The sequence below is a fragment of the Buceros rhinoceros genome, unplaced genomic scaffold, assembly GCF_000710305.1.
Source record: "Buceros rhinoceros silvestris isolate BGI_N320 unplaced genomic scaffold, ASM71030v1 scaffold1529, whole genome shotgun sequence".
In the NCBI taxonomy this organism is placed as follows: Eukaryota; Metazoa; Chordata; class Aves; order Bucerotiformes; family Bucerotidae; genus Buceros; species Buceros rhinoceros.
The window spans coordinates 1-19,242 of record NW_010433036.1 but is presented as its reverse complement, the minus strand read 5'-3'; the positions used below and the strand labels follow the sequence as shown (position 1 = coordinate 19,242).

The 19,242-nt window shown below is 37.0% G+C and overlaps 1 protein-coding gene across 1 annotated transcript in view; it reads right to left on the bottom strand.

The window, feature by feature from the left end:
* LOC104500324 (steryl-sulfatase-like) overlaps positions 1-17,972 on the bottom strand; it is a gene marked incomplete at its 5' end in the record, with an annotated part of 39,788 nt that extends 21,816 nt beyond the window's left edge. The window contains 3 exons of the mRNA XM_010143953.1: positions 5,215-5,336; positions 7,944-8,103; positions 17,835-17,972. Of these exons, the coding sequence (XP_010142255.1) occupies positions 5,215-5,336; positions 7,944-8,103; positions 17,835-17,972 (420 nt within the window). The remainder of the gene's footprint in view (positions 1-5,214; positions 5,337-7,943; positions 8,104-17,834) is intronic.
* Positions 17,973-19,242: the final 1,270 nt, after the last annotated feature.

Sequence of the window (19,242 nt, the reverse complement as noted above, 5' to 3'; positions counted from 1 at the left end):
ACATGCAAGAAACCCAGAATAAACACTAACTGAGATGTAACCTGTTTGTTAAGTGAGGCAAAGAAGAAAATTTCTATAGAAAGTTTTTCAGTGAACTTTTACTGTCTTTAAAGCATTTTATTTACAAGATAAGCTACTTTTGTTCTATTGTCTAGAGGGCTTCAATTTAACTTGCCATGGCATGTCTCTTTGTATTTTATTTACTGAATGACATTTTCCACTGAATAATGAAATCCATTTTGAAACAGAATAGGTGAAGTGCTGCTAGTAAAGTCGCTCTAGCATTTATCAGAAACATTAGTATATTAATAGTAGTAGTACCAAAATACTGTGAAGATTATTTTTTTATAGTACAGACTGCATTGTATTACATTTCTCAATGTTTATTACATCGGACTACAATATATTTCCTCCTTAACAAATGAAAATTTTGCACAGAATCAGAGGAGTCTGAAAGATGTAGGAGTTCCATTCAACTGTATATTTGCTCCTTATCTGATACATTCTTTCCTTATAATTAAGTTGTCATAGAAATGCATTTTTAATAGTCTTGATTCATAAGCCAGGAATGTTCTGGAGAGAGAGCTCTTCATAGTTTTTTAGTAGACAGATATGCTAAATTATAACTTTATCAAATACACAAGTACTGGTCTACTTGCACGAGCAGAACACATGATCAGACTTAAAAGTATAATATGACATACACAGCTAACAGAATGCTGCATAAAACTTCAGGTGGCTCAGCTTAAGAAAGTAAAAGCAGATTCTACATTTGCTTTGTTTTAAATGTAGGTGTCCAATGATTGCTAAACCTAAAAGATTACACTTTACTAGGGAGAAAGAAGGGTTGTGGGTTTTCTTCCAAAGGTGTTACTTTCATAAATTGTTACTTAAATGGTACACTAGGCAGATGTGGAGAAAAAGCAATGATAAGGGGAAATTACTTTGCTGATGCTGTTTTAGCATGCCTTCCTCTCTGTAATATTAACAGATCAATTAAATTATATGTATTTATAAGGTTTAAAAATAACAGGAAACCATCCTCCATGGACTAGGACTGTAGTTCTTGGCTGTTTCCAAGGCACTGATAGCAAGTGTCAGCCTGCACAAGCCCATAAAAGTGAGATATAAATCATGAGCAAAGAAAATTGCCTGATATTTCATTCCTTTTTTAATACAGAATGTGAAGAATAATGTGCATTAATTTTTAGTATCGGGCAAAATGTAAGTAAATTAAAGAGAGATGAAGGAAAAAACGGTGTTAGATTATTATCTGTGACTAAGAAAGAGAAGCAAAGTAGAAGAAAGATTCTTTCCCTCATGTGTCTCTAGAAAAGATAAGGATTAAATTTTGACATTTTCGTTGAAAAGAGCATTATGTAGCACATACATAACCTCTAAATGCTCCTTCAAAGGGCTGATGAAGGGAAAAGTAAATTGTGAATGCATCAGCTGACCTAACTAATATGTCTTAATGAAGATGTGTATTGATTTGGTCACAAGGAATGCTTAGTCTCTAAACATATAAATGTAAAATGGTAACTGCTCACTCTGAAGTTTCTGACTTTCCTTGAGTGATGTGAGAAACACACCTGCTTAAGTCAGACTCTAGAAACTTGCAAGCAAGTCAAAGGTGTGCAAGTACTCTAAATGTAACATATGCTAAATTTACTTGTTTCATATATACAGTCTAAGAGTCAAAAGTTAAACTGAAAAAAGCTTTTTCAGACTGAAGCTCAGTGGAAAACTAACAATGGCAAAGACAAAGTTACTAAGGGAACTGTGGTGTGATGGAGGAAATGAGGGACCAAATGGCTAACTAGAACTTTTTCTTCCCTCCCACTTCCTGGTATACACATTTTTCCTTAGGATAAAAGCCAATTCTACACTTTGATTTTCTAGGGGGAAAAAAAGAGGAATATGCAAGCTTAAGCACACATAGAAACTAAGACTTCCCAGAAAATAGAGTAAAAAAATATGAGAATATATGCATTAATAAATTCACCCTTTATTTTGATTGCTTTGTACTTTAGTTAATAAATAAATAAATAAATTGCGTTTTCCATAACAGTTATAAGCTTTCTCTTCTATGAACTTCTGGCTGTCATAGCTTTGTTCTTCAAAAGGTGCATCTTTAAAATTAATAGAAATTACATGTTTAATAAAGGCATCAGCAGTCTATAATGTAGTCTTAAACTACTCGGACAATTGGGTCTTTCTAAAAAGAGCAGTGCAGAATATGCTGGACATGGCTCGGGTTATCATTTCACACCATGATGGTTTCTTCCACTAAGCCTCAGGTCTAGTGGGAGGCAGAGCTGGACAGCATTTGGCCTGTATGTACGGGCAAGGTATTATGGTTTTACACAGTTCCAAAGTAGCTGTAGTCAACACAGTTAACTCACTGGGGAACACAGGTTAAGAATAACACAAGTCTTTCCTGGTCTAAAAGGTTGTTTACAGTACACAGAAAGAGATAATTGTTCCTTGATGACTTTTTTTCAAGAATTTCTTGATTTTTCTTAGCTAAAGAATATCACCTTTTCCTTAAGAATACCAAGCATCTGCTTCTGGTGGGCCTCTGTGAATTAAGTGCTATCATTGGCAAGGTGCAACTCAAAGATTGAGACAGCCCACAGTTATTTCTGGATATTGTAAAATGTGTGTCCTCATGGAGGAGTGTGGTATTATTTAGGCCATAAAGCGTGTTAGACATTGAGTACATGTAGAGCTAGGAATGGTGATCAGTCTGTACCAAACCCTCAGGACATACAGCCTTGTAACTGATAATAGGAGCATGCTGAGGTTAAGTCAAAGTCGCACAATTTTCCAGCCTTCTAGTCTGCCTTTAATGAACATAGACTCATTCACATTCTCAGATGCGTTCCTAAGTATAGGGAATGAACTGTTGCCATAGGATACTTCTAATTTAGTTCTTTGTTGCTAGGCAAAAACTCTGCATCATTTTGAATTAAATGTTTGAAACAATTGCTTTTCCAGGAAAAAGAAAAAAAAAAAAAAAGCACTGCATTGTTTTTCTGCTTTACTTGTGTTCATTTTCACATATTAAAATATCACTTAATAGTACCCAAAAGAGTGACTGTGGATGGACTCTGAGATTAGTTACAAGAATGAGCTGAGGTGGAAGGGTAGAAAACAATAATACTTTACCTAGTAATATAATGCATTTTGAACTTATCAGTTGCTTCATATGGAGCTGCAGAGACATCAGAAGAAAAACCATACTCGTTTTTCCACACGAGCACCCTCAGCAATACAGATAGCATCGGGTGCATACAGCTGTAATGCAAGTATATTTATCTCTATACAACAATAACACATGGAAGAGAGATAAACAGGGGCAAACCTTTAGCTGACTGCAACAAATACGTTTACAAATATGATTGCATTGTCTACATGGAAAAGGCATTTTTGAAGATCTAAGATTGGGCAAGTGAGACAGGAGATGTTGAGCACTCCCAGGGGACTGGTACAAAAGAGAGTAGAGAGGAATATCTGGCTATTGCCTCTTCTGACAAGGTAGTATATCAAAACCCCTTTGCAATCGTTTCGACTGGGGTAAAGTTAATCTTCAGAGTAGCTGGTATGGGGCTATGTTTTAGATTTGTCGTGAAAACAGTGCTGACAACACAGAGATGTTTTCATTATTGCCGAGCAGTGCCTACAGAGTCATGGCCTTTTCTGCTTTTCATGCCACCCCACCAGTAAGTAGGTTGGGGGTGCACAAGAAGCTGGGATGGGTCACAGCTGAGGCAGTTGACACAAACTGAACAGAGGGATATTCCATACCACGTGACGTCATGCTCAGTACATAGAGCTAGGGAAGAAGAATGAAGAGGAGGCATTCAGAGTGATGGTGTTTGTCTTCCCAAGTAACCTCTATGTGTCATGGAGCCCTGCTTTCCTGGACATGGCTGAATACCTGCTTGTCAATGGGAAGGAGTGAATGAATTTCTTCCTTTGGTTTGCTTGTCTTGGTTAAACTGTCTTTATCTCAACCCACTAATTTTCTCACATTTACCCTTCCAGTGCTCTCCCCCATCCCACCAGGAGGGAATGGGCCAGTGGCTATGCAGTACTTAGTTGCCAGCTGGGGTGAAACTGTGTCAACCTTCCATACAGAAATCAGACCACTGTTATAAAAATGTTATTGCAAGGCTCTGAGAGGGCTTTCTCTTGTGATTGCCTTGGAGAAAGGGTAAAGGGAGAATCTACAGTCTACAATCTTGCCACTCAAGTAAATACAATAGACTAGTCCCTCATCATTGCTCCCCTTCATTTCCCATTAAACTCTCCTTCAGAAAATAACAAAGCTGACCCTTTCCTCCGACAAGGGGTACTTCATCTTGCAAAGGTATATGTTTGAGAAAGACAGCTTCTCTGCCTGCCTGGAGCTCTGCCTACTTCTCTCCTCCTCACGACACAGAATAATTTAATCCTTTTGATGATGGGAGGGAATCAAAACGAGGAAATAATTCTGAATGGTCATTTTGAAATTGTAACAGAAGTCGTCACTTTGAGTGTCAACTGAGATGAGGCAAATGTGTGTTTGACTTCATTCAGTACAGAGATTTTTATAGAAAAGTAAATGTGCTTTGGATAACGTGGAAGTTGGTACCAGACACAGCAAGCTGGTAGCTAAAAAGGAGCAAATCAATGGCAAATGCTTTTTTCCTTGGCCCACTAACTGGAATTATATTGTCCATAAAAAGCATGAAAAGAGACCCCATAAGACTGTATTCATTTATTGGATAATTATGGCTTTGACTCAGTGATTCTACTATACTTTGCTATCCCAATAACAAAAATGGCCAGGCTGACATCAAACTGGTGCTGTTGTTACTCAGGAAGTCATCCTATCACCTCTACATTCTTAGGAAGCTGTAAGAGTTAACCCTGACTGCTTCATTCTGTAATACAGATTCTTTCTCAAGTAAGTTTAAACCCCCAAATTTTTAGATACCATAGTTCTCCGTATTGTGCTGATATGTAATTAATGCATAGCAACAAACTAACATCAAAGAGTAAAATGGTGAATAGGTGCATGCTAGCAAAAAGAAAAGTGAAGAAAAACAGCTAGATATGTTAAATAACTTGTTTGTTACTATAGCCCAAGACCTTTTGCTGATTCTTTTCAAGCTGCAATAAAAATTCTATTAAATATTTAAAATGTGAACAGTCAAGTTTACTTACTGTTTCCTGGATGCCAGCGCACTGCATTTAAATATGCATTACAGTAATGGAAGAGAAATTCATGCTTGGATCGGGCAACTTTTCCTTGAAGTAAGGGCATCAGGTCACGTCCATCTATAACTCTGAGTAAGAAAATATTTCCACATCATAAGAATAACCCAAACCTCACTTTACTGAGATAGCAGAATTCTGCATTTCCACCATTTAAAAAAAAAATCTGAATGGCCACCTGCAGATGGTTAATACAGAGAAAAAGCCTCAGGTGCTCTTCCCTTTGCTTTTTTGAGGAAACATTGATTTTATATTTTGCCATTAGGAATGGTTGTTTCCTCAATCTTTTTTTTTCTTTTTTTTTCTTTTCCTAAGAAAGTGACCAGACATATGTGAAATATTGCTATAAGACAGTCTTCCAGACGTACTTGCTCAAGCTGTTTGCGAGTAGTCTGATCAAAATAACCCTAAACCAAGAGAAATATATGCTGTGCTCTGCTAGTATCCCCAGAAGTAATGGTATGAACTCTGTCCAGCAATTTATGTATGCTTCAATTTAACACAAAAGTAATCATTTCAAAGTCCAGAATGAATTATGTTTAAATATGTGTTTATCAACTACACATACAAACACATAGATATAAATCCACATTCTCTAAATGCTACTGGACAATTTTGATCATGCTTTGAAGAAGTCAGTCAACTTACATCAAAATGGAGTAATAAAATAAGCAAGGCATTTAAACATTTCCAGCTCTGGAATTCCTGGAATCAGCTGGCAGGGGAGGAATCAAAATCTGCACTTTTTACCTGGTGTGCATTACAAATTTGACAAGGAGTTTTATAGGAAACCACTTGTGCTGATATACAGATCGGCAGGTAATTCTTTTTTCAGCATTTTGAACAACATCTGATAAAAACCTTTTTGGAACTTTTAAGAGTCTAAAAAGTCTATGTTAATTTTTACTAACATGTAAAGTCCTTTTTACGTTAGTGTAACTACTACAAGAGAGATACTAACTTCACTTTTTAAGCCATAGAATCATCGAATCATCTGGTTGGAAGAGACCTTTAAGATCATCACGCCCAACCGTTCACCCTGCACCGCCATGAGCTACATAGGACTATAGAATTCTTGGTAGTAATTCCACGCAACATCACTATTCTGAGTAGGATTCTTCTCAAAGAATGGGCAGGAAAACATCCTGGAGTTCCTAAAGCTATGTTGTTCCGTAACTTTGCTTTCTGGGTGCCGTCTGTGGAGGTCTGTTGAATTAGAGTCTTTCCCAGTTTCAATTTGTCATGTTTTCTCACCTGAGTAAGGCACTTTCAACTTGCCCCTGCAGGCTTCCTCACTATCAAGCTGAGAGATGGACAGATGTCCACTGGACACTTTCTGCTCTACAGCCTGTTGAAGGGGGAAAGGGTGTCTCCAGTAACGTGTCTCCAGCTCTCTTGCATTCCCACAGCTGCTGGTTTCGGGGGGTTATATGAGACTTTCCTTCCTGATGACTTATTTTTCTTCTTTGACTAGGAGCACCTCCTCCTTTCCTTTTCAACCTCTCAATCACTGAATCCTAATCCGTCACTCCTCTTCTTTCTCAGGAATAGTTCAGTGGAGTGACAGGAAGTCAGATGTTGAATCACAAATGCTTCAAGCTAATCCATGTCCTACCATGAAAGAGTAATTATGGCATATAGACTACACAGAAGAATCAGAGTGGAGCAACGTGCGAGTGAAAGTTACACAACTATATTGGGATTTCTATCAAAGAGATAAAAATAAAACATCAGTGCATAGTCTTCACTCAAGCAGTATGAAAACAAAGTGTGTAAGATCTGCCCACATTAAGAACAATCTGAACTGCTTAGGTTTGGCAAAGTTAACTGCTTGTAGAGTATCTCTCAGGACCAGCCTGACTAATTTTTCACGTCTTACATGTGTCCTGCCTTGCCATTTCCATCAAGCACTCAAAGCATCATCATTAGCAGAACATCTCTGCTCACCACTGTTTTTTCCCACACGGATTCTGGATGTTTTGTGCTCAAAACAGTTTGCATGTGGTAGATGTGTTCAAAGACGCGTATCAGCAGGTTTCTCCACTAACTGGATTTGGATGGCAACAGAGCTTAGGTGGAGACACTTTGCTTGTCTCCTGAGCAAGACAGAGCAGTGGCATGTAGGAGCATCGATTAAGCGTCTCATGAATTTTAGAAGTCCAGTGGGTTTTTTTTATCAGGCTGCAAAACTCTGAAAGGGATTATTTTCACTAACTTGGTAGAGAACAAAAAAAACCTCTGCAAAAAGCCTAACTGGCATTTTGGTGTGTTTCGTTATACTAAGCAAGCCAAGATTGAGTGTTTGAAGCCAAGATTGAATGTTTAAAATAATTTACACTTGCAGTTCCTATTTCTGCCACATGCAGAACAGAGCCTTTTCTGATACATTCATTTTTTGCTTTTAGTAAATGGTATGTTGCTCTTGGTGGTATTCCTTTATCTTCTTGTTTGTTAGTGCTTGTTCTGCAAGTTAAGTCGTATTTACATACAACATTTCTGTAAAATATATCAGGATGTCAATATGAAAAGTGACAACACACTACTCTAAGGAATGACAAAATGTGTTTTTACAATCTATTTCTTTCTTTTCATTCTCACCTCTATCTCAGTAGACATCACTAGCATGTATAAAACACTCCCGAGACTTTCTCTGAAACAGAGATAACTACAGCGCATACCTGTCAGAGGGTAACTGTGCATTGGCAAGTTTGACTATGGTGGGAAATAAATCCATATTACTTGTTGGCTCATGAATATAAGCACCAGCCTGTATCACTCCAGACCAACGGAGAAGTCCTGGCACACGAATACCTCCTTCCCAGTTTGTTGATTTTCCACCTGAAAAATGAAAGTATTGTTTGCTGAGAAATCAATTTCTTCTTACAAGAATATGCCCCCCCAGATTCAATTTACAAATAGTAAACATTCTGTCTAGCTAGAATCTTTTCATTACATATATTTATCTTATTTTTAATTTGCTCAGTTTAGATTTTCCACCTATAATCAGTACCTTTCTCACAGTAAATCTACTATGTATTAGACAGAGCTTATAAAATTTATTTAGTTTACAAACAGAATTAAATATCACCTGCAGGAGATAAAAAGGCACACTGCAGTAATATTCACATAGAATTCGGTCCAGATGGTGTGCCACATAGCTATGTGGAGTCATAACCAAAAAACAGGAATCAAAAATAAATTTAGGTATGCCTAGATGTCTGAGTTATGAACCAGAGAAGATATATAATTTATTAAAAATGGTACTTAATGACTTTAGACAGAAGAAAGTACTAATTTAATCACCTTACTGAATTCTGCAATTCAATGCATTAGGAAGAAATTCACTACGTGATGGTAGATCTGTGAAGACATTTTTGACTTCTAGACCAACACAGTAACACCAAACACACAAACAACAACCAGTTGCATTCAGCACTACATTGCAGCCATTTCCTTCATTTCTCCAATATCCATCACGGTCCAATCCTCCCAACATCTTTGCAGAAGGGCAATGTGTTTATTCTATGACAACAGTATTTAATATATGAGTGGACAGACAGAAAACTCTGAGAGCCGGTCTAAATGATAGGGAGTTTAAAGTGTGAGGTTCCTTTTATGTACTGGCTAGATCAAATTGTTTAAATAAATTCTTGCTTTACAGTTGCCTCCTGTGTAATCTGAAGACAGAGCAATTTCAAGGTAAGTGGTGAATCCCATTCCCACACAGGTTGCAATTCTTAAAACCTAGGTATTGGATCACTTTTACAGCTCCTAGGTTCACAGTACAATTTTCTTGAATCACAGGATTCAAGAAAACAGGACAGAAAACTTGCACACAACCAAGCATAAAGGGAGCACTTGGCAAACTCTGCCTCCCTGCTGTGAGGTACAAAAAGCAAAACGGACTTCACAGCAGGGCTATCTATCTCCTCACTTACATCTATGAAGAAATGACTGCTGTTTTCCTTTGAAAAGACTAATTGGAGCATAATTTTTTGATATCTCTGGAGGATAGGAACAGCAGGGAACCAGGGCAGGAATTACAGGTCATCGCGGAAGACTGTCTTCTATTATCTATGTCTATGTCGTGTTCATCGTTACTATAACTGTGTTTAGTGACATCAGTAGAGTTGCTTAATGGTGTTATATGATTACAAATCCCTTGACATACATTGTCTTTAAAATTCTAGCTGTTAAACATTGTTCAAGCTATCTGCATTCTTTTTTCCTTAAAAAATAAATCAGTGTTTAACTAATGCTTGAAACACGAAGCAAACATCCAAATGGCTAAAATATTAGAAGGAAAAAATCCCTGAAAGGTCATTATTTAAAAATAAAATCGCTTGATATTTCAGGATATGTCTCATTAGTTTTGTATTCTGCTTGGACTTGGCAACACTGAAACAGAGAAAAGGCAGCAACCTAGCAGTCTATATGCCTGGCAAACTGTAGGCAGTCTAACTATCTATTATTTTTGTCCTCTGAAACTCTTCTAAAAATGTTTTTAAAACAGCATAAAACACCCCAGGCTGTATTTTCATGCTTAGCTACCTATGCTTTCTGAGTGGTTGCACCTTTCAGTGTTATAGTGAACAATAGCCTACATTCACCTTTCCTGAAAGATCTGCAGGAGCAGAAAAAGTACAGACATAACTCTGCAGTCATCCACAACATGATGTCAAATTTCCATGTTAACTTCATTTCAAATCTTAGCTAAAAGTATCTCTCTTTTTTTTTTCCTCCCTGTGGTTTAAATTGACTGCTATTACCTAACTCTGGGAATAGAGGTTTTATAAAGGATGACACATAAATGGGAACTCTGTGGTATATTACTATTAATATTTCGAATGATGAATGATGAAAACTATTTAAAATAACTTCCTTAGATCGGTTGGATTATAACCATACTACCCTTTCTTTCCTTCTTATATTCTTCTAAAACCTCTAAAGTTTCCAAACCCTATTTATTCTCTTGAATGATAGCAAAATACATGGAATTTAATTATTCTACCAATCTGCAGTGGACTCTATGCTACAAATATAGACAATCAAAACTTGTTACTATTGCTTACCTTATAAAATTATCAAATAACAATTTATTTTCAATAGCAAGCTCACTCTTTGTTTCACTGATTTTTAATGTGTTTCATGTACTGCTATTGCTAATTTTCAACTTGAGCTGTTCTTGAACAGGTGAATGTAACAGCCGTAGCTCATTTGTACATCTTCTGATCTGACCTTTCTTCCAATCAAGTGAAATGGTCTCTCAGGATACTTTCTGTTTCAGTCGAAATTACAAGATAGGTTGATTATTTAAAAATCTGCATCGCTTCAGGGAGAATATGAAAATACAGTACATTTGAAAAAAAGGCCAAAAAGGCCATTGATTGGTTTCTCTGTGGTTTATAAATAGGGAAAGGTTTACTAAAAGCTTAAAGAAACACTGCTGAACAAACTTATCACCGCAGTACATGAAACTGTAAAAAAATAATACATTTCAATAAAAATACTGGATAATTGATTCCTCCAGTCCTTGCTAAGCTCCTGCAGATCCGCAGTAGATTTTTTAAAATCACAAAGTACTTCAGAAGCATTCATTATTTTTCATGTGTATTAACAAGGTAACTATGAATATGCCTATTTGTAAGGCACAAAGCACTTAAAACGAATGCTGCTCAAATGTTTTACCATTATCAGTGTTTGACTCCATTTCCATTAGCAGCAGAACTCATGACCCACTCAAGCAGCATGACGGTAGCCAAGTGCCTGTATCCATTGTGCTAAATGCTTCATAAATACAAAGAAAGACAACGTTTCTAATGTCCAGGTCCAAGGCACAGGCAAAATACATTTAGCTGCCTATCTAAAAGAGGCTGAGAGTAAGTGTATTAAGAGATGCAAAGAGACGTCACAGAAAATCCCCTATGTAACAGTGAGAGAGATGCTAACAAGTGATAATGAGGGAGGACTTCTACTGTCTACATATGTACCAGTGAAATAGTACAATGAGAAAAATTGTGGAGAAAAGTTTTTAATGCCTTCACTGTTTACTGCTATAAAATATGTGACAAGAGAGACATAATCTATAACACAGTGAAGCCAATTCAAGAAATGAGTCATTAAGCAACTAAATAAAAATTACGACAAAATACTTCTTTTCAGTATCTCAGGGTACCAAAGAAGAATATAATGGCATCCTTTAGACCAGTCATTCAATGGAGGGAATATTCTATTCATTTATTTATTCTATTCATCTTATTCTTAAGTAGAGATCTAAAGTATTTTGAAGAACTAACCTTATTTCTATTTCTAAGGGAAAGCTAAGGCGACTAGCTCCAAAGGACATGCTTAAATTGCTGAAGTCATACTAATGAGAAAGCTAGTGAGAAACACCTAAGAAGAAGTCAGTGCAGGTATCCTGGATATCACATGTAAAAACAATAGCTCAAAGTTCCATACCTTTCAAAAGAGAAATTGCTGACAAATTATGTAGAAAGTTTTATGAAGAGACTTCAGTAAAACACAATAGTTCCCATATTTCAATCTGAAATGGGTAATATTAACATGATAAAGAGGACCATAGTCTATATGTAATAAGTCATAACAACTTATAAATAACTTAGAGGTTATATATTAGACATCAGATATGACTTATATACCAATATATGAAATATCATTCAGTGACCTGAATGAACAATATGAACAATAAAGAGCTAAATAGGAAAATACATAAAAACAAAGGTGGGGGGTTTTGTTGTTTTGTTTTTTTTTTTTTAATCATGAACCGGAAACCTCCTAAGGAACTAACAGGCCCAAATGACTCAAAGGACCAACAGACCAAACAGGTTCACAAGAACAAGCAGGTTTCTAAGAGAAACTGATAATTCCTCTGATCCATTTTGATCAAAACAGCAAGTGGCCAGGAAAAATGTATTAGCATGTATGTACTCAGGAGTTCTTCAGGAATCCAGGTGAGAAGGTCTTGAAGAAGAAAGGTCTTGGGAAGAAATTCTTACTAAAAATAGCCACTATTCTTTTTGTTTTATAGGCTGTATCTAGATTTAAATCTTTGAAAGATCTTTGACGAGGACCTTCAGGAAAAGTTTCTGAAACATTAATCATGTGTTAGAAGACAAAAGGGTGTCATGGATCAAAATCAGACTAACAGGCAGGAAACAAAGACATAAAATAGCCTGTGAAACTTTGCGAAAAAGTCAATAGTTAAGGTATCTTGATGATACTCTGTATTAAGTCTCTTGCTATTTTAATATATTTACTTCAATTGTGGTAGGGAAGTGAGCTCTGGAACTGAAAAATCCACATACGACACAAAATATCACAAATTGATCGAATTCAGAAGGAAAGATAATAGACTTCACACCAAGTTGGATGAAGGGGAAAGAAGATGCAAGTTCAAATTCTGTAAAAATATTTGCAGTACAATGAACATTAGAGAAAAAAATAACTGAATTAGCACCTATGTCTTAGTTATTCACACCATACCTTCACTGCACACTTAAGAAAAAGCACCACTGCAAAGACTAATGCTTAATGCACATCTGCAACCAGTAAGATTCAAAGACAACAGACAGTCTACAGGATGAAATGGATAGTGTTAAAAAGTAAGTATATAAACAAGTAGAAATACTTCATGGCAAAACCCGAAAGACAATACTTTATGCATTATATGTTATGTATTTAACTTATGCATGTAATTTATGTATACGCTATCCGTGTATGTATATACTTTATGTAGTATATTTATGCAAGTCCTTTTGAAAGACTGTATTGCACAATTAGAAATACATCAGAGAAGAAAACAACAAAAAATTAGGGACAAGGGAAAACTCATCAGTTAAGATTGAGAGACTGATGTAATTCTTTTCTGAGTGAGGTATCAAAGGGCAAGAGGCACAATAAAAGTATACAAAACAAAGGTAAGCAAAGGAAGGGTAGTAAGTTTTCCCTCCTGTATCCTCATTATAATGAGGAAAGAGCATTAAACTTCAAGATGTTCCATGAAATTTGCAACTGTCCCATTTCAAAACAGTAAATGTAAGTAAGTATTTAATTGGCAAATGATTTAGGTTATTTAGGAAGTGGAATTTCATCTTCATGTAACTAATGCTAAAACTCTTCCCAGAATCTAAATTGCCAAGTTTCACAGTTTAAACAAAAGTCATACTATTCAGGATTAGGAGGAGATCTCAGGGATCTACTCTATTTACAGCTCCTGCATCTTCCTCAAAGGATTCTGATCTTGATAATTGTCAGAAAAAGGCCACTGGAAAGAAAGCCCATGATTTTGATCCATCACTATCACTATCAATCACTATCACTATCACTATCACTATTTTACAGCTCCTGCATCTTCCTCAAAGGATTCTGATCTTGATAATTGTCAGAAAAAGGCCACTGGAAAGAAAGCCCATGATATCACTATCACTATCACTATCACTATCACTATCACTATCACTATCACTATCACTATCTTCCTAAAAAAGGATAATGAAGAGATAAACCAGACTGTGTAAGTCAGCAACTAGTTAAACAAGATGTTAGCTCTGGCTTCTAACTTCAAGGGCTATCCAAATTTACAGTGACTATTCCACAGTCAGAATCCAGAGTAATAAAACCTTCAAACAGCAATTTCCCCTTTCTGCATTCAGTCTTGCAGCACTAGCCTAACTCTCCAAACTACTCTTAAATTTTATAACTGGTGCTCATTTGGCTGCATAGCAAATGAGTGAGTTTGAATTGTGGAGATTTGTTGAGAGCTTCTGATTTTAGGGCAGAACCAATTATTACAGAGCGTACTGCTCCAGCTCAGTAAGCTGGGGTACGTAGCTTGGTTCATATTCACAGTCATGCAGTGCTCATACACAAAAAGATAAATAGTGGAGATCGTCTAACAACGAGAGGGAGAAAGGACGTGTGTGGCAACTTGTTGTGATTTTTGGCACTTGACCTCTGCCGTCAAGGTCCATTTAGACACTTATTCTAATATAGAAGATGCAAAATGGCACTTTATTATGTAATGAACCGAGTTATATAGTGTCCCACTAAGCCTCGCCCATCGTGGGTGGTTACTGCATTCCTGTAACATAAGCACGTAAGCACGTAATCTTCCGACCGCCCACACTGCCACCCAGTGTTCTGCAACAGACGTGCATGTCTCCCAGTTTTGTAAACTACTCATCAGATGAAGCAAATTCCTAGTACATGGCCACATGAGCAAAAGCAGCACAAAGATTGTCCTTTTGCTTTTTTTAGGCACGTTGCTATATCAGTGCCTGGGAGTTGGGGCTTTACAGGCCTGGTTTTCATTAATCTGCCAGAGATGTACTTTTCATTGTACGTGACTCTTAATATGAATAAATTCTTATGTATGAAAATTGCTAATTATGCAATTAATTGATCACTTAGCTCTTTTGAAAATGATTCATAACATACCTGTTAAATTGAAGATCGATACGGAGATGGAGAGAGTGGAAGATAAAGAATTCAATGTATTTTAAAATGGTAAAAGTATATTCAACTGATTACATGGGTCTTTAAATTTCTTTTTATTTTATTGAGAATGTCTCTCATACAATAATTATTTTATTTCTTATATAGTGATTATTTCCTATCCCATAGGATATTACAACATTTGCCAGCATAGCATAGGTGGTTACTGCAATTCACACAATTCATTTTAAAAATAAGAAACCTAATCTGTCTCCCAGTAATTCTATCAAGCAGGTTTTTTATTAGCTCAGGTAAGGTCTATTTCAAATTGTTCTCCATTCTGTAAGTATGAATAGAAAATTTTTCAAGGCTTGGCAGAAAAACTCCTTTCAATCAAAGTTTCTTAGGATGGCATATTCCCCCTGTACTTGTCTTCTTTTTCCTCCTCATAATTTATCCTGTGTCTTATGTCTGGCATTCTAGAAGGCAAATATTTTTTAGAGCTTCTAAAACACCTCAGGCTGTGCCTACAGCTACAGATATGTAACCATATGGTTCCTTAATTACTTAAATAACTATGTAAGGCCTATGTGCTGACATTCAAGATATATTTCACTCTGGTGTTAGCCCAAGGGGACCCATCTGATAGTTTGTAGCCACATGGCTTTGGCATTGATTGTTTTGCTTGTGTAGCATTTCCTTCACAGCTCTCTTAATAGAAGGCTCGCATCTCAGATAGCTACCTGCTGACTAAAAACCATAGAGTCTTCTCACCTGAAAACTTCATTGTATTGTTATTGAGCACTTTATATGCTTATCTTTCTTCCTTTTTGCAGTTTTGCAGATGATATAAAACTGGGAGGAGTGGCTGATCCACTGACAGTTGTGCTACCATCTAGAGGGGCCTTGGGCAAGATGGAGAAACGAGGCAAAATGAACCTCATGAAGTTCAGCAAAAGGAAATACCAAGTCCTGCATCTGCAGAGAAATAATCTCCAGCACCAGCAAAGGCTGGCTGCTGACTGGCTGGAAAGCTGCTCTGCAGAGGACCTGGGGTTCTTGGTGGACAACTAGCTGAACATGAGCCAGACACGTGCCCGTGTGGCAAGGAGGGCCAACGACATTCTGGGCTGCATTAGAAAGAACGTTTCCAGGAAGTCAAGGGAGGTGATCCTTACACTCTACTGAGCACTGGTGAGCCACACTTGGAGCACTGCATCTAAGTAAAGAGCTCCCCAGTACAAGAGACATGGACATACTGGAGTATGGATACATGGATTTACCTGAGTACAGAGCCAGGCTCTTTCCAGTCCTGCTCATTGACTAGACAAGAGGCAATGGGCACAAACTGAAACACAGAAAATTCCCTTTAAACAGAAGAAAATGCTTCTTTTTACAGTGACTGTGATCAAACACTGGGACAAGTTGCCCAGAGAGACTGTGGAGTCTTTGTCACAGGAGATTTTCATAACTTGACTGGACACAGCCCTAAGTAACCTGTTCTAGCTGACCCTGCTCTGCAGGAGCTCGGACTACAGACCTTGGGAGGTGCCTTCCAGACTCAACTACTATGTGATTTTGTTGTTCTGCAATACTACCTTTTTTTCTAAAGGCAATTTATTTTTTTTCTCTCTACAACTAAAAGTTTCAAGTGTTGTTAATGAACTTCCAAAACCTGCTGGATTTCTTTGATCTAGTCCCCTTAAATATGAAGGGAAAATAAATTACACAGCCACTTCCTAGTGAAAGAATGAGAATAACTTTCTCTCTGGTAAAAGGACAAGAATATTCACAGCATTTCATGAAAAATATCAGAAACAAGAATTCCTACCTGATTTCAGTAAGACAGAATATTATTAAAAACTTTTTGACTTTCATTTTCTTGATGCTGTGTGTCCACCACTTGCACACTGCAAAACCAGTTTTGTGTAGTTTGTCAGAGAGGATCCTTTACTTCATATTTGACAATAGGTGACTGTTACAGCCATGCTCTCAAGCAGAATTCCTCCATCTCCACATCCTCCATTCTCTCATTCTGTCATCCTATTATCTCTTCTTATCTGTTTTTCTCAAAAATACATGGCTGACAATATGTTCATTCCCATGTTGGAACCATCTTCTCAGAGGTATCCAGTGGTGTATTATATTCCTACTGACTGAACGGATCACCGTGCCAGAGATATAGGAATGGACAAAACAAGGAAGAATGTTTGCTAAGCTGGAATTTTTCTTATTACAAGATCACCATATTTCAACAAAAGCATCTTTCAGTATTGCCATGTGATATCACCAGGAGAAAGTGTATTACAGTGAGGTAGACATTAAACACATTGTAGGTCTCCACAGAATAAACAGATTTTGGAGTACTAATCTTGTCAAGACAAGACCTGCACTAAAAGAATACAACTAAAAGAACACAACTAAACCTTAACTAAAGTCTTTCCGTTTCCAAACCAATCTTCAATTCGCTAAGTGTGAATTATTTTCAGTGCATTATTTTCAAAACTCTTCTCCTGAAGAGAAGTCTTTTCTCTCCGAAATCATGTTCTCTTATAGCTGTTTTCAAATGTGCCCATCCCAAACTCAGTACAACTCCTGATCTATTTATTTATTTATTTAACTTAATTTTCCTTTTCTACTTTTTCTGTAATTAACACACTGGATTCTGTTGCTGGTTCTCCCATCTTCTCTATATCCTAATACCTTATCTTCATGTGATCCCACTCACTTCATAGTATTTAGCTCTTATTTTAAATTTTTGATTGCTCACAAACCACCTTTTTTTTTTAACCCCTTTCTATTCTGCTATCCAGCCATTACAGCAAAGTACTAAGTACAGACATCCTTCCAAATCTGTATCTCTGCCCAGTTTGAGTATATTTGCTAGTGTTAAAACTCCACAGAGCTCTGGCTGAGTACGTACTCTGGTTGAGCTACTGTATTCAATGAGTAAATCACTTGTATTTACTGCCTACATTTGAACTTAGAATGACAGGAATTATTAAGGAATCCAGTTTTGTACCTTGGCCACAGGTACAGAGTACATTACAGTTTTGGAGCAAAACCACGGAGATTATAGTTTCTGACACAGTTTTTAAGGATCATCAGAGAATGTTCACCTTTATATATGCCATTGTATCCTCCATGGACTTCTCCAGAACTGGAGATTTCTTCAACATGAGCTCCTTGGTCAGATGTAAAGTATACAAGAGTTTCATTGCTCAGATTATATTTCTCCAGCACATCCAGAATCTGCCCTAAAAAAAAGACAAAACAAAAACAAACCAACCAGCTTTAATGTCATCTAGTGTCTTTTTCATTAGCCTTGGCACACACAAATATTTTCGCCCTTATGACTTTTTAAGATTACTTTCCATATCAACATTGTTATACATAGTGATTGGCACCATGTAGCATAGAGTAGGGGACAATTGCACCAAGCTTGTTTCAATCAGGACCTGAGTTCGATTGCTGCAGGGTTGCTTGAAGTATAAAATGAGATTTGTGCACATCAGAGAAAAGGGCTGATCCACAGAGAACCAGTGACCTTTGGAAGCAGTTGCTCTCAATCAAGGAAACCCTTCAGCAAGAAGATTCAAACAGCTGAGGATATCTGAGAGAGTCTCAGCATGCAGAATAGAGCCAACAGTTTGGGGGTAAAGCTTTGCTGCCTAGCAACTTACAGAGGCAGCATGGCAAAAATCTCAACGGGAGTTTTAGAATAAGACATTCTAAGAAAAAACCAAGGATGTTAATGTATGGAATACCTCTGGAGACCACATGGTTTCATTATCAAACCTACAAATTAGTCCCAATTTCTCGTCATATAAGAACAGATATCAACTAAATTCAAAATGTGCACACACGTGTATGTATTTAAGAGATAAATCCACATGGATGTGCTCTGTAAGGCACTATGAGCTCACATTTCATTTCAACAAAGGGCTCCCCACACTACCTTGGCACTGTGGAGAGCCTTGCAGTGCACAGAAATTACACTCAAACCTATTTAGACTGAGTTCTTTAAAGAGGGTTTCTGTATGACTCAGAGTGAAGACACTCTTCGTAACTTGCTCCAGTGAATTTCATACTGATTAGGAATCTAAAATTCTTGGTCCTGGAAACCAACCACAGTAGAAGAATACACCTCTTTGCATCAGCCTGCAAACGAGTTTTAAAGTTGTTCTTCAGGGATCGCAGAGAATATAACCATTCACAACCATTTCTCTTTATTCTTTTTACTCAAAAATCCAAGAATGGTCCAATTTGAACGTTAATTTTCATTTGCTCACCCGTCCATGGAGAATTAATTCATCAGCTGATGCCCAGTTACTGTGTCAAAGAGGGTAAGAACTTTGAAATAGAGCCTTCCTTACTGATTTTTCCCATCATTCTGTTATATTCTTATTCTAGATAAGAAGTAGTTAACTGTCCTTATTGCTACTGTTTCTACTTGTTTTTTAACGTTACAGTATTCCAAAACTGCAACTGTATTCACAATTTTCTTGAGCATGATGCTCCAAAGGG